At 35.1% G+C, this 13,422-nt stretch overlaps 2 protein-coding genes and 1 long non-coding RNA gene across 4 annotated transcripts; 1 reads left to right on the forward strand and 2 right to left on the reverse strand.

Annotated features, from left to right (window-relative positions):
• Nucleotides 1-7,356: 7,356 nt before the first annotated feature.
• Nucleotides 7,357-11,296, forward strand: LOC128290325 (uncharacterized). Its single transcript, XR_008280069.1, has 2 exons — nucleotides 7,357-7,594; nucleotides 10,894-11,296. It is a non-coding gene; the product is annotated as an uncharacterized LOC128290325 (long non-coding RNA).
• On the reverse strand, nucleotides 7,766-10,247 carry LOC128279284 (transcription factor MYB88-like). The gene is made up of 3 exons (XM_053025703.1): nucleotides 10,009-10,247; nucleotides 9,750-9,895; nucleotides 7,766-8,567 (listed from the first exon to the last, which is right to left on the reverse strand). The coding sequence occupies exons 1-3, from the start codon at nucleotides 10,226-10,228 to the stop codon at nucleotides 8,457-8,459; spliced, it is 477 nt and encodes a 158-aa protein (XP_052881663.1). The 5' UTR covers nucleotides 10,229-10,247; the 3' UTR covers nucleotides 7,766-8,456.
• Nucleotides 10,276-13,134, reverse strand: LOC108474801 (transcription factor MYB88-like). 2 transcript variants are annotated; one of them, XM_017776821.2, is made up of 9 exons: nucleotides 12,387-13,133; nucleotides 12,213-12,259; nucleotides 12,050-12,106; nucleotides 11,882-11,954; nucleotides 11,478-11,533; nucleotides 11,172-11,351; nucleotides 10,903-11,084; nucleotides 10,618-10,763; nucleotides 10,276-10,437 (listed from the first exon to the last, which is right to left on the reverse strand). In XM_017776821.2, exons 1-9 carry the CDS (start codon nucleotides 12,465-12,467, stop codon nucleotides 10,291-10,293), a joined length of 969 nt encoding a protein of 322 aa, XP_017632310.2. In that variant the 5' UTR covers nucleotides 12,468-13,133; the 3' UTR covers nucleotides 10,276-10,290. The 2 variants fall into 2 exon arrangements, with proteins under 2 accessions (XP_017632310.2, XP_017632309.2); XM_017776820.2 differs by having other exon boundaries at nucleotides 10,903-11,351; nucleotides 12,387-13,134.
• Nucleotides 13,135-13,422: the final 288 nt, after the last annotated feature.

Raw genomic sequence — 13,422 nt, forward strand, 5'->3', positions numbered from 1 at the left:
AAATGCAAAACCGAGACGAATACCAGGTAAGTTCGAATAACTTAAAGTAAACTCATAATATGCCTAATTACATGTTTTAAATGCATGATAATTGTATTTGATGATGGCATGAAAATCCATGAAATGTGTTATTAATAATGACATGATGATAAATGTCCCGGTTGAGGTTAAAAAGGAAGCTCGTTGGATAAACCATGTTTTACATGTGACTTGAGACCTTACGTATGTTACAGAAAGGATTTAGCCCAGACGGGTAATCCGTTGATCTCAAATATAGAAGGGATCTAGCCCGGACGGGAGTTCCTTGAGTGATTGAGCCTCCCGAATTGTGTGCATTATGGATTTAGCCTGGACAGGTAATCCAATTCGGGTCTGAATTTAGCCTGGACTGGTAATTCAGATCCGAGCTCATTAAGGGTGTTTGTCACTATAAGGGATTTAGCCTGGACTGGTAATTCCGACATTACCTTATGAGTTGATATTACGGGGGATTTAGCCTAGACTGGTAATCTCGACGTAAGATGTGAGGTTCGCAAAGTGCGTACATGAGATGATCGCTCTTATGACTTGACGGTATATGGATAATCCATCGAGATTTCCGAGAAACTCAATGGGATTAACATGAGATATAAAAATGAAAATGTTGAATGATGAGCTCATTTAAGACAAGTCACATGGTGCATTATTATATAACTAACTTGTTGATTGAGTGCTTGTGATAGGGAAACCATTCCATGCTTGTTGGTTTTATTGCCTAATATGGTTGTATGCTATTTATTCGATAAGTTTACTTTCCAGTTATTCGTGCTTACTAAGCATGTAAATGCTTACCCCTCTTTTTTCCATGTTCCACTGAGCTCGAGGACTCGTAAAGATTGGAAGACAGTTGGAGAGTTGAGACATTATCATCTTATTCAGCTTTGGTATATAAATACTTTTATTTTGATCAATGGCATGTATAGGGCTTTTGTTTATTTTGTTATATGTGTCATTTGATTTGCCAATATGAAGGCTTGTAAAGGTTACATATTCACTTGTATATGGCTATAGGAATTGGCTCATTTTGATGTAGGGTATGACCTACAAAGTTGTGCATGTTTGTGTTCAAATGTTATTGTAATGATTAAAAATGATGTATCACAATTAGATACATGTAATGTTGTAACAGTCCGGTTTTGAACCTAGTCAGAATAGTGGTTTTGGGACCACAAATTCGAGTATGAAAAATATTTTAATATTATTTTGTGTCTGTGATATGTGAATTTATATCTGCGAAATTTTTGTGATTTAATTTTTCTATTTTTGTGCTTAATTATGAAAAAGGATTAAATCGCGTAAAGTGTAAAAGTTGAGTGTTAAATGTTAAAGCACCTATTTGGTTTGGCTTTTAAAATAAAGGTCCTTGCATGTCAAATTTACCATTTATATTAATGGTAGACATGATGGACATTAGTTGGTAGAAATTTAATGGTATAAGCCATGGGCAAATTGGTAAAAGGTGAAATAATGTTAATTATAATAAAAACAAAACAAAAGGTGGCATTATTATCACCTTGTTTAGCCGAAAATTAAGAGAAAGAAGAAGCCATTGAAGCATCTTGATGTTCGGCTGGTGCATGGTTAAATAGGTAAGCTTATTTTGCTCAGTTTTTGATGATTTTTATATTTCTGTGATCGTTGCTTTGTGTTATTCAAAACCCATGTCCAAATTTCTGTTTCTATTAAAGATTTCATGAAATGCCAATGTTGATATCATGAGTTTTGTGATGTTTTTGGGTGAATTATAAAGGCTTGATAGATGATTTATAAGTTTTGTCTTTGAATTTTGATGAAATAGAGCTATTGGGCTAATTTGTGAAATGAGGTTTTGAAGGACTAAATTGTGAATTAAGTATGTTATTTGGGCTGGTATGGAAGCCATGTATATTCGGCCAAGCTATATTCTTGGTGAATTTCGCATATTTGTGATTTTGTGAAAAATAGACTAAATTGTCAAAGTGTGAAAATGTAAGGGCTAAAATGAAAAGTGCCCTAAATATGTGTTCATGGATTATTCTGAGTGAAATGAATGATTGAATGGTGGAATTTGAATTGTATTAGATCAAGAACAAAGAAAATCGAACTTAGATTAAGGGAAGTCCAAAATAGTTGAATAGTCGACTCGTTCCGTCCAAAATCTGTACGAGGTAAGTCAAATTACAATTACGTGTTAAACTGACTAAATTCTGCATATACAAACTTTAATTTTTATTGGATGGCCTTGAGAGCCTAATGAATACCTTTCGAGTAAATTATGTTAATATGTTGGTATCCGAAAAGCTTTGTATGCTTCTAAAGGAACGTTGACATCTATCTGAGATATCGTGTAAGACCGTGTCTGGGACACAGGCCTCGATTGATATTTACGTATAAGACCATGTCTGGGACATCGGCATCGTATTTGATTTCGTGTAAGACCCTGTCTGGGACAGAGGCATCGATATTGAATTACATGTAAGACCACATCAGGGATGTCGGCATTGTACTTGTTTGTGAGTATCGGTATCGTTTCTAAACTGTCTGATGATAGAGTACGAAATACGAGAATGATTATATGAAATATATAACCTATACAGGTACATTTGTATCGTATTAAATTTCTAAATATAAAAGACTCTATCTCTGTGAAATATGTATGGAATTTGGAAATGAGGTATGACATATAAGCAAACAAAGGAGCATGGGTAAGCTTATGAATTATTCTATGAAATAGTTATGAATCTTTATGGTTGAATTGTACTTATAAGCTTTAGTAGTTAGACCAATTGTATTTGGCTTACTAAGCTATTTGTAGCTTACTCTGTGTGATTTTTGTCTGCTTTACAGTTATCGTAGCTACTAAAGGCTCGAGGATAGTCGAGGATCGTCACCACACTATCAAACTCATTTTGGTACTTTTGAAAGTGTAAATATTTTAAAGTATGGCATGTATAGGCTAGAAGGTCTATGTATTAATTTTTTATTTGTAAATATATGTTATGCCATGAAAGTTGGCTAGCAAATGGTACGTTTGTGATAAGTTTTGAATTGGTTTTGAATGGGTTATTGAATGATGATGATTTAGTTGTGATGAAGCATGTTTTGAGCATAAAAATGGCTGAAAATTGTTGCATGAATGTTGTTTAACATTGCTAGTAGGAAAGAACCATTTAGGGGTGGCAAGTTGGCTTAAACCAAGCCTGCATTGTGCCACACGGTCAGGGGACACGGGCGTGCCTTGTGGCCATGTAAGAAAAGCAATAACCTCTTAAAAATACAAGGTCTTGACACACGAACGTGTCATATGGCCGTGGGCTCAAGTCAGTAGCTAGCTAAGTATCACACGGCCATAGCATATGGGCGTGCCTATTGGCCGTGGGTGAAAGTCAGTATGGGTGCCTTGTTTTGGCATAGCTGGTTCACATGGGTGTGTCTGATGCCCGTGTAAGGTACACGGCCTGGTCACACAGGCGTGTGACCTCAACAGAATTGAAAGATTTTCTAAGTTCTGAAATTTAAGAATGGGTTTGGTTTAGTTCTGACTGTTCCTAAAAGTATAGTTTGGGTCTCGTAGACCATCTTAAGAGATGATTGCTTACGAAATTATGTTATATGATATCGGTGATTCTGAATTGGTCTGAAATGTTCTGTTTGTCTGGTAATGCCCCTTACCTATTCCGGCGACGGATACGGGATAGGGGTGTTACAAATGTGACCAAATCACATGGGATGGTTAGGCCATAATTGGCAATGAGTTATAATAATTAGTCAATCTTAAATGTGTTATAAGGTATACAAACCCTTAAAATAAAAGGGAACAACCTAGAATGTATAAAACCGATGAGATGAGGTTTACATGCAATGAAGTTTATCAAGGTCATTTAAGAGTATAATTAGACCATGTTAAGTATCATTGGGGTCTATAGGTGAGAGTGGATGTTAAAGGGTGACCAAAGGCTTGGAAAATAGCCTAACAAGGTTCACACGGGTAGACACTCAGGCGTGTGTCTAGGCCATGTGTGACACACAACTTGCCCCATGGGCGTACGATATGGCGGTGTGTCCCCTGCACCTAAGAATTTCAAGTCAGAATGCATGGTAGTAAACACACGGGCAGAGACACGGCCATGTGTCTCAATCGTTTGGAAGGCACAGCCTAGCACACAGGCGTGTGTCTTGGCTATGTGTCCCTAAATGCATGCTGACGTCATAAACAAAATGCTCGATTTTTTGGACACGGGCGTGTCTAGGCCGTGTGAAGGACACGGGCCAGGGACACAAGCGTGTGCTTGGCCGTGTGAAAACCCTTATAGGTTCGAAATAGAAAATAAATTCAATTAATTCCACACGGATAGAGGACACGGGCGTGTCCCAAAGCACATGGGCGTGTGCTTGCCTCCACACGGGCGTGTAAGGCTTAACCTAGAAAATTTTTCAAAAACTTTCTCAAGGTCTCAGTTTAGTCCCAGACCCTTCTCAAGGTGTGTTTAGGGTCTCGTACACCCATAATAGGGACATTAAGATGTTATTTGATTGGTTTCAAATTGGAATGAAATTTTATGACCCGTATTACCCGAAAATGTTCAAGTACATGTCTGGTATCGCCTCGTACCTGGTCCCAATCTTGGGTACGGGTAAGGGGTGTTACAGTATGAAGTAAGCATTTAGGTGAATTATGAATGTGAATTTGGTATGAAATCATATGACTTATCTTAACACATTTGTGTCTTACGGTTGATGGTATGGAATTAGTATGAATTAGGCTTGGTATAATTGGTTTGAATGCCTATTTATGCCTTTTGTTGTGCCATTTGGTTTGGTGTAGGTGTGTGCCATATGGGTAAGAAAAATGGCTTGGTAAATAGCCTATTTTTGTCCACACGAGTAGAGACATGAGCGTGTGTCTCAGCCGTGTATGACACACGATCTGGTGACACGACTGTGTGTCCCCTGGTGTTTAATTAGAAATCAAGTCAGTATGCTCCACACGACCCAGCACACAGGCATGTGACTTCGCCATGTGGCATGAGTCAGTATACCCTACAGGTTTGGCACTACCTAGCAGACGACCTGGCACACGGGCGTGTGAGGCCATTTCGAAGGGCGCACGGGCTGATCACACCGGCGTGTGATTGGCTGTGTAACCCAAGTCAAAGAGTTACACGGGGTCAGACACGTGCTGGGACACAGTCATATAATCTCATTTCGAATGTCCACACGGCCTATGACATGGGCATGTCTTTGGCCATGTGAGACACACAGCTGGGCAACACAGGCGTGTGTCCCCTATATTTTGAAAAAAATTCCTAAGTTTTCTAAAAGTTTCCCAAGTTATCAGTTTAGTCCCGAACCACTCCAAATGCATGTTTAGGGCCTCGTAGGCTCGTACTAGGGACAAGTGAATAATTTTGAATGATGTTTATTTGAAATTTGAAAATGTATGTAAAATGTATGCTTATTTGCGAAATAAGTTCGGTAATGCTCCATAACCCTATTCCGGCGTTGAATACGGGTGAGGGGTGTTACAATACCAATTGAAAATGTTTGACAAAAAAGGTGTTACATGAAATGTTGCATTGTTAAAAGACCGAATACACTATGAAGCTAACAATATAACCACTAATTACAACTCACTCAATCCTAAGATTATTGTAAGCTTAGCGTGCAGACTTTCAATAAACTCTCTTAAGCACTCAAACTTTTTCTACTAAAGGTTTCAATCAACTCTTAAAGGGATGAATTATTTCTCAAAATGCATTGGTAACAAGTCTTTTATTGAATGGAAAGTGCTCACTCGAATTTTACATTTAACAAATGATGAAAGTCCCTTAAATAATATATTGGTTAAAGCATGCTCCATGTCCCCATACTTTTTCTATATTTAAAATTTAGTCTCTCTACTTTTTTTTTAAAAAATTTAGTCATTATACTTTTCTATTAAATACGTTGGTGTGACATTTTCTAATTTAAAAAAAAGAACACTTAATAGTCATGTAACAAAAGTAACGGTGTTGTAATAAACTTAATATTAACATGAAAATTATAATGATGTTAATAATTGGACTTAAATTTTAAATACGAAAAATAAAGAAACTAAATTTCTTGAAATAAAAATAAGAGACTAACTTTCAATGAAAAATATAAAAATTTTAAGTTCCCACAAGTCTTCCTTGGACCATTTCCCTAATCCTATTAGCTATCTTCTATCAGTATTCCATATGGGATGAAATAAGAGATCACACATATAATAGGCTTTATATTATTTAATTTACCATTACCGAAAAAATTATATTTGTGGTCTCTAAAAAATAAATGATCACTAAGATAAATACAAGTAAAACACTGATAATACTGCTTAAAATGTTATTAAAACTATTAAATATTCTTTGTGCCATTTAGAACAACAAATTTGTATTTCAACAATCTGTACTATTGTATATGAAAGGGAGGTCTTAGAGCGTTCTTTTTATAACATGTGTTCAATTAATGGCTCTTTTACATTTGCAATTTTGGTTTTATTATTTTTAGATTATATAAAATAGTTAATTTTATATTTTTACATAATTTAATATTCTAATATTTATAATGTCATTAATTAATCTAAACATTTTTAATTAAAATGTGACATAAATTTTAAGAATTGTTAACATTGTAAAAATTGTGTTAAACTTAAGTTCGTTATAATATCATTTTTGTCATATGACTATCAAGTAAGGATTTTTTAATTTTATAATGTCAAACTCCGAATGTAACAAGAGAAATTTAACGACATTAACAATCGACTTAAATTTTAAATTCAAAAGCGAAGAATTAAATTCTTGAAAATAAAAATATGGAGACTAAATTTTAAATATATAAAATAAAAAACTTGAAGCAAATTATAAGCTTTAGATTTTAACTTAAAAACAATTAACCCAAGAACAACCAAAGGTTAAAAACCATATTAGTATCAATCAAATTTAACACAATACTTGAAAATCGAAATAAGTTTAAGATTGTTTATTTTTTTTTATCAATCAAATTTAAGACAATAATTAGAAATTGGGGGTAAGTTGTAAGTTTAAGGTGGTTTATTTGGTAAAAACCAAAATATCATCACCTTATCATATGAGGAACGAAACAAGGGGCATTTGCAAATGCAAGGTGAAGTGTGGGACAGACAAGGGAGGCAACCGTTGCATTTGCACTTCATTTGAAAACGCCACTATCAGACTGCAATCATAACATATTTTCCAATGTGCCTTACAAAGTGATAGTTGGGCCGAAGGCTGTGCACTATTTGCATGGGTATAGCCTATAAGAGGTCTAAACCAAACCTTCCATTGAAAAAGTGAAGTTCACTTTATTTTGTATGAATTTCCCTCCCTTTCTTTTTACCCTTCTTTTTTGCTTTGGTCATGATTATACTATAGTTGTCCCCCACTATAACTTCTACCCTCCACCCTATTTATCATCTTTCTTAATAACAGAGTTTTCAAAACTCCTCTGAGACTACACAGTTTTGGTTGGAAAGATCAGAAGTGAAAAAAGGGTCGGTTGGTCAGAGAGATAACATGGATGTTCTTCTGTATTCTCTGTAAGTATGCTGCTTAACACTTTACATTCTGATTTTCTCTTTTAATGAACTAGTTTACTTTACATTTCATTTGATAACTGCTGCATCATGTTTTCACCCGTGTAGCAAATATTCTATCTATTTAGATATCATGATGCATGAATTCAAATAAGAGAGAACCAAGAGCTTAAGTCACACCAAAGCCAAAACACCTTTCACTCAAATCATATCGAGTTCGATTACATTAGAAATCAGAATAGAAATCCACTAAATAAATAAATAAAAACTTATTCTATACCCTCTGCACGCCCAAAAACATCAAGGTGTTGATCCTCATATTTTCTGTTTCTTTTTTTTTTTTTTTTTTTTTACTTTTTCCTCTGTTCTTTATCATATGTAGGCAACTCGCCAATGTATTAATTACACTCTAAGGATTTATCTTATATAGTAGGTTCTGTACAAGATTACAAATCAAGAACAAAAACTGGATCTGAATGATGAGAGGAGATACCCGAAACCACTCGGATGAGATGACAAACAAAAGAATTGACACACTAACAAAGCACACACTGATTTTAATGTGAGTATTAAGGTAGTACTCTCTAGGAAATTAGAGAGAAAAATTAATGAAACTCAGGACATCTTATTGGATGTATCTGAGAAGCTAGAATGTACCAAAACATTCTAAGCAAGGGAGCTGGGAGTGCAGATCATTAAATGCCTTGTAAAATTCCAGGCCAAGATGGCTGCAATCCTTGGACAAATCGAAAAAAAAAAAGGGACGAAAACTCAACATGAGCTATGTGGCTCCAGGGAATAAATGATGAAATATGGGACTATTAGACTGATATGATTTTCAGTATAAGAGATGATCATAGGTTTGTTATAGACTATGGAGCAGGGCTCGTTTGCAAGGTGGTGGTTGTGAAAGATTATTTGCTGGACTGGGAGAAGGTGACTCCATGCCAAGTGTCTTAAGTAGGAAGTTCCTTTCCTGCAAATCAAACAAAAACTTGATCAGACTCTTATATGCGTCTGCATGCTTTTACGTCTATGGTAGATAGATTATAGAAAGGAAAACAACAATAAAAGTAAAGAAAGTGCACTCAGTAAGAACCAAACCAGTATTACCACACGTGTACGAATAATATCCTGGAACCCTTTTTTTTAAGTAAATTTCCAATTGCACAACTCTCCTTTACTTAGAAAAACTACCATTCAGACTATAATTTCAACTTGTATGAATTATGAAAACTACCATTCAGACTATAATTTCAACTTGTATGAATTATGATTCACTTAACTCTTCTTTCTTTTTTTAACTATCAAGGAGTACTGTCAACAAAGCTTCCTTAGGCAATGGCCAGGAGCTTTACTTGGTTTCATTACTTTTTTAGGTTCATCAAAAGTGAAAAACAACTAAAGTCCTATGGCTTTAAACTTGCTCTTAGGTTGAATTTGGCAACTTTAGTTCTTGAATAAGTCTGCTGATGAAAATTCTTATAAAATTTACTGTATCAATAGACGTGGAGAACTTAAATTGCATTTGACAGGAAATAAAGCTCTCTTGCATAATGGAAAAGTTCACAGCAGCCACAGGTCTATCTAATATACTGGTAAGTAAGGCAGAAGCAGAGTCTAGCTAACTGATGGAAAATAATGAGGCACTAAAATGCATGCCTTTTCAAGAAAAATAGCTTCGTGGTCCAATTTCCAACTAAATCATGCAATACTAAGACTTGCTAACAGTTCTAGATCAATGACTGTCAAACAAGAATCTAGTAGCAGCTTCTGCATTATCATTTTCAAAGATGTTATAATCACTTACCACTGAAGCTACTAAAGCTTTGACAACTAGCTAACCCAAAGTGCTCCTAGTATTTATTGACTAACAAGCTCTAAGTCCTAGAAATGGTTCAAGAGACCTATTAACAGTGGCTCAAAAGCAAATTAATGTCTTGCTGTGATTGCTGGTATAAATGGATCCATAACTAGTAATCCAAAGCAGTTTTATTAGTAGACACTCGTAAGCTCACAACTAAAACTGCCTATGGAATCATGGTCTTGAGAAAGATAATAATTGGTACTACCTGCTACTGCAAATTCTAATAATGCTACTGCTCCTACTTCTATTAAATGGATATATTGGTAAACCAAACAGTTGAAGATAACTTACACTTTCTGAAAATTTTGGGCTGGGAATTCCAGCTGCTAGAGATCTGAAAAGTGGGGTAACTTGGACTGGGGAACTGAACTCTGCGCTTGATGAGGTAGAAGCAACGATAATGTTCGTTTGGTCATCAGACGATGATATCATCTCGCCTGTGGTAACATAGACACATTTTTTCAGAAACATCATTTTATCTTAATTAACCACTGCGTGGTTATAAGCAAGGAATTCCTTGGCCTTTATACCAGATATAGAATTTCATTACCATGATTTTTGTTTGCACTGGAAAGAACCCTTGTTTCCTCCTCGGTACTGCAATTCTGCTCTCCAATATGATTTGACAATATATCTGGGTGCAGTTCATCTATTTTAGCCTGAGTCTTTTCTCCTCGTTCCCCAGCTGGATAAGGCATAATTGTTGACCCTGTACTGTATTCAGAACTGGAAGGAGATACCTCATAGAGATCAGGTTGCCTGCAACACATTAATCATCAGTTAGTGATGAGTATGAAACCTTACTAAATCTGAACTTTAACTGATTTATCTGTTACCTCCAAGATTGTTGACTTCCCTCATTACTACTCCTTAAATCCTCAAGCAAGTCTTTGAAATCTTCAATTTGAAAATCAATATCAGAGATTGTATATCTGAAGGTGTCATTTTCTTTACTCTGATTCAAAAAATCTTGAAGGACCTGGAAATAAAATTTATTAGGATGAAAGTTAGGGACATACAGTGCATAGATTGAACTATAAACCCCACAATATTTAAATTTTAGCACTTTACCTATAGAGAAGCAACATGTTGATAGTATTATTGGATGTTGAATTGATGATAAAACAAAAACAAGATAGAAGCTAAAATCATATCTCACCTTCCAAGCATTTTCCAGACTCTCTTCTGTACCGTCTGTGTTAACCTTCAATGCAAGTGAGCTGAGTAGCTCCGCTTGCTGCATCAAAGCAGTTATCTTAGGATCATCCTTTTTGAGAAATGTTCCTTGAGTTCTATAACTCTGAGCTGCAAATGAATAAAGGAGAAGAAGAATGCAAAATGCTATATTACGAGAACAATTATAGAGGACTGAATATACATACAGTTTTGGCTAAACTGAAAAATAATGTAACTATCATAAAAATCCACTTTGCAGGTGATTTACCATCATCGGAGACATCCTTAACCTTGTTGACCTGAGGTTGCACCAAGTTATTCGCATTGTGGAGATTTTGACCCAATACAGCAAATGGGTGCCTTAGCTGCTGATTGATGATTGTTCCAGATACTCTATGTGCTCTATCTCCAAAGTTGCAACTTTCAGTGAGATCAGGAATGTGGGATCTCCTGAAATGGGGAAATAAAAAGGATTTCGACTTGAGGCCATTACTATGTATATACATAATTCTACATTTATCATTTATGCTATGGTACCTCATTCTCTTAACAAGGGCAGCACTATCAGTTGTTCCATCTGTATTGAACCCATTTTGGAGTAAAATTCTTTTGTTATTAGGATTTATACATGAATTACTATTCTCTTTGGCCAAAGCTTCATATTTGGCTCTCTTCTTGCACAGTGTGGAGAAACGATTTTTAACAGCATTATCAGTTCTGCATTAACCACGTAATCAGTAAAGGTTAATAATCTACAACAGAAAATGGAAAAATGACAGTTGAAAAGAGATCAATTTTCTGCACTACAGGATTTTTTTCCAAAAAAATCATAGATATATATACCTGCCTGAAACCACCTTTGCTATTTCTGTCCATCTATTGCCAAATATTTTTTGAGCCTGCAAATCACCTTAAGTCATCAGCACATTCAGGATCTACAGAAACACTTATCCAAACTGAAACTAAGTGGCTGTTGTTTGCCCTACTTTTGAAAGACAAAAACTGTGTCAATTAGTTTAAGGTCTGGCCTACCTCTCTATATATTTGTTTTTCCTGTTTGGAAAACTCAAAACCTACTGTACCAGTAACATGCAATAGCCTGATACAACTGATCAATGAAAGTAACATTTCCTCCAAATAAATCATCAGAAGATAAGTTCTTGAAAAATTCATTTCAAGTTTTATTAAAGTAACACTGACCCCATTTAACTTGAATGGAAATGGAGGTTTTAAACTTATTTAATTACCTCACATAAAAGCATATCTTCCTCTGGTGACCATCCTCCTTTCTTGAAATCAGAATTCAAGTATGTGTACCATCTGTGTGTTTGTTGTGACAAAAAAAGACACTAGATTAAAAAGTCAAACAAGACTGAAAGTGATCAAACTTTTGGACTCATCATGGTTTCACCAACCTTCTTCTGCACTGCCTTGTGGTTTTATCCTTGAATTTAGAGGCAATGATCGCCCAGCTGCACTCAAACATTTAAACCAACACAAATCCATTCAATTTCATCCATCATTAAAAAATAACAAACAAACCCTTCAAATGAACGAATGAATAAATAAAAGGCTCACTTTTGAGTTCCATGTAAACTGATTTGTTCTCGAAGTATATCATCTTCCTGCAAACACCCCCCCCCCCAATATCAAATTAATAAGAACCCCCCAAAACAAAGAATCAATCAATCAAATAATAAACAAAACAGAGGGAACCAAAGAAGAAAATTATTTTAAAAAAGAAAAGAAAACCTCTTGAGTCCACGTCACTATATGACGCTCCTTCTTCTTGGAATCTTCATTGCCACCATTCTTGTTCTTTGTTTCCTGCATATTCTTTTTCTTCTTTACTCTAATCTCTGTCGCTCTTAGTTGCTGGCCTTCCTTGACGCTCCCTTCCCTTTTATTAAAACCCAAGTAGCATCCTCAAAAAGCCAACCCTTTATTATAAAAAAAAAAAACCATGAAAAAGGGAACCAATGCTTCCACTTCCCTCTCTTTTATCTTTTTTACTACAAAACTCACTGTTGGGTTCAAACGGAATCCTTATTACTCTCAATAACTCTATGCTTTGTTTCCCCCTTCTACTCCGTTATTCCTCGGATGCTAACCCTTTCTTTTTCCTGTTTATACTTAGAAAATAGAATCAAAACGTCTCCACCAATTATATGGTCAATAAAAGCTTGAGCTTTGTGATTCAAATGTACATGTATATACGTAGAATCGAAAAGGGTAGATCTATAATGGATAAAAAGAATTAAAACTTTAAAGAGAAGGGAAATGGAAGAGTGATGGAATGATGAATCTGAAAGAATATATATTTTGGGCTTTTTTCTTTCAAATAAAGAAAGAAACTTTTTGGAAAAATACTCTCTTTCTTGCAAGGGGTTTTTTAGGATTTATTTTGTTGATTTCAAAGAATGGAAAATAAGAGCTAAAAAATATTAATTTAAATCAACGGATTCTTGCTTTAGTGCGCGGGTATGAAGAAGAGTTTGAAAATATTAAAAGAAAAAGAAAATTAAATAAATAAATAAATAACGCCGAATTTCATGACGCTGTTGTGTTGTGTCTTCAATGAATGCCCTGGACACTTACCCCACTCAGCTCCTAAAGCAAACCCTATTTTTACTATTTTCTTATTTTTATAAATTTAATAATTTATCCATTTTCTTTTCTTTTTTTTCCCTGAACTATAATGATTTTAGCGGACATAAAAACTGATGAACCTTCGTATTTCTTCACATCACAGCTCTTCTTCTTTTTTATATATATATTTTCCATTTAA

The sequence above is a fragment of the Gossypium arboreum genome, chromosome 3 (genome assembly GCF_025698485.1).
Source record: "Gossypium arboreum isolate Shixiya-1 chromosome 3, ASM2569848v2, whole genome shotgun sequence".
NCBI lineage: Eukaryota > Viridiplantae > Streptophyta > Magnoliopsida > Malvales > Malvaceae > Gossypium > Gossypium arboreum.

Excerpts from the sequence above, each read along its gene's own strand:
- LOC128279284 (XM_053025703.1), bottom strand. The coding sequence starts at position 10,228 with ATGTGTTGCAGGCAACCTGATCTCTATGAGGTATCTCCTTCCAGTTCT. Across the intron at positions 9,896-10,008 it reads CAGTGCAAACAAAAATCATG|GCGAGATGATATCATCGTCT; the intron begins GTAATGAAATTC and ends ATGTTACCACAG. Across the intron at positions 8,568-9,749 it reads GCCCAAAATTTTCAGAAAGT|GAAAGGAACTTCCTACTTAA; the intron begins GTAAGTTATCTT and ends TTTGATTTGCAG.
- LOC108474801 (XM_017776820.2), bottom strand. The coding sequence starts at position 12,467 with ATGCAGGAAACAAAGAACAAGAATGGTGGCAATGAAGATTCCAAGAAG. Across the intron at positions 11,534-11,881 it reads AAGATATGCTTTTATGTGAG|GCTCAAAAAATATTTGGCAA; the intron begins GTAATTAAATAA and ends GGTGATTTGCAG. Across the intron at positions 10,764-10,902 it reads TAAGGATGTCTCCGATGATG|CTCAGAGTTATAGAACTCAA; the intron begins GTAAATCACCTG and ends ATTCATTTGCAG.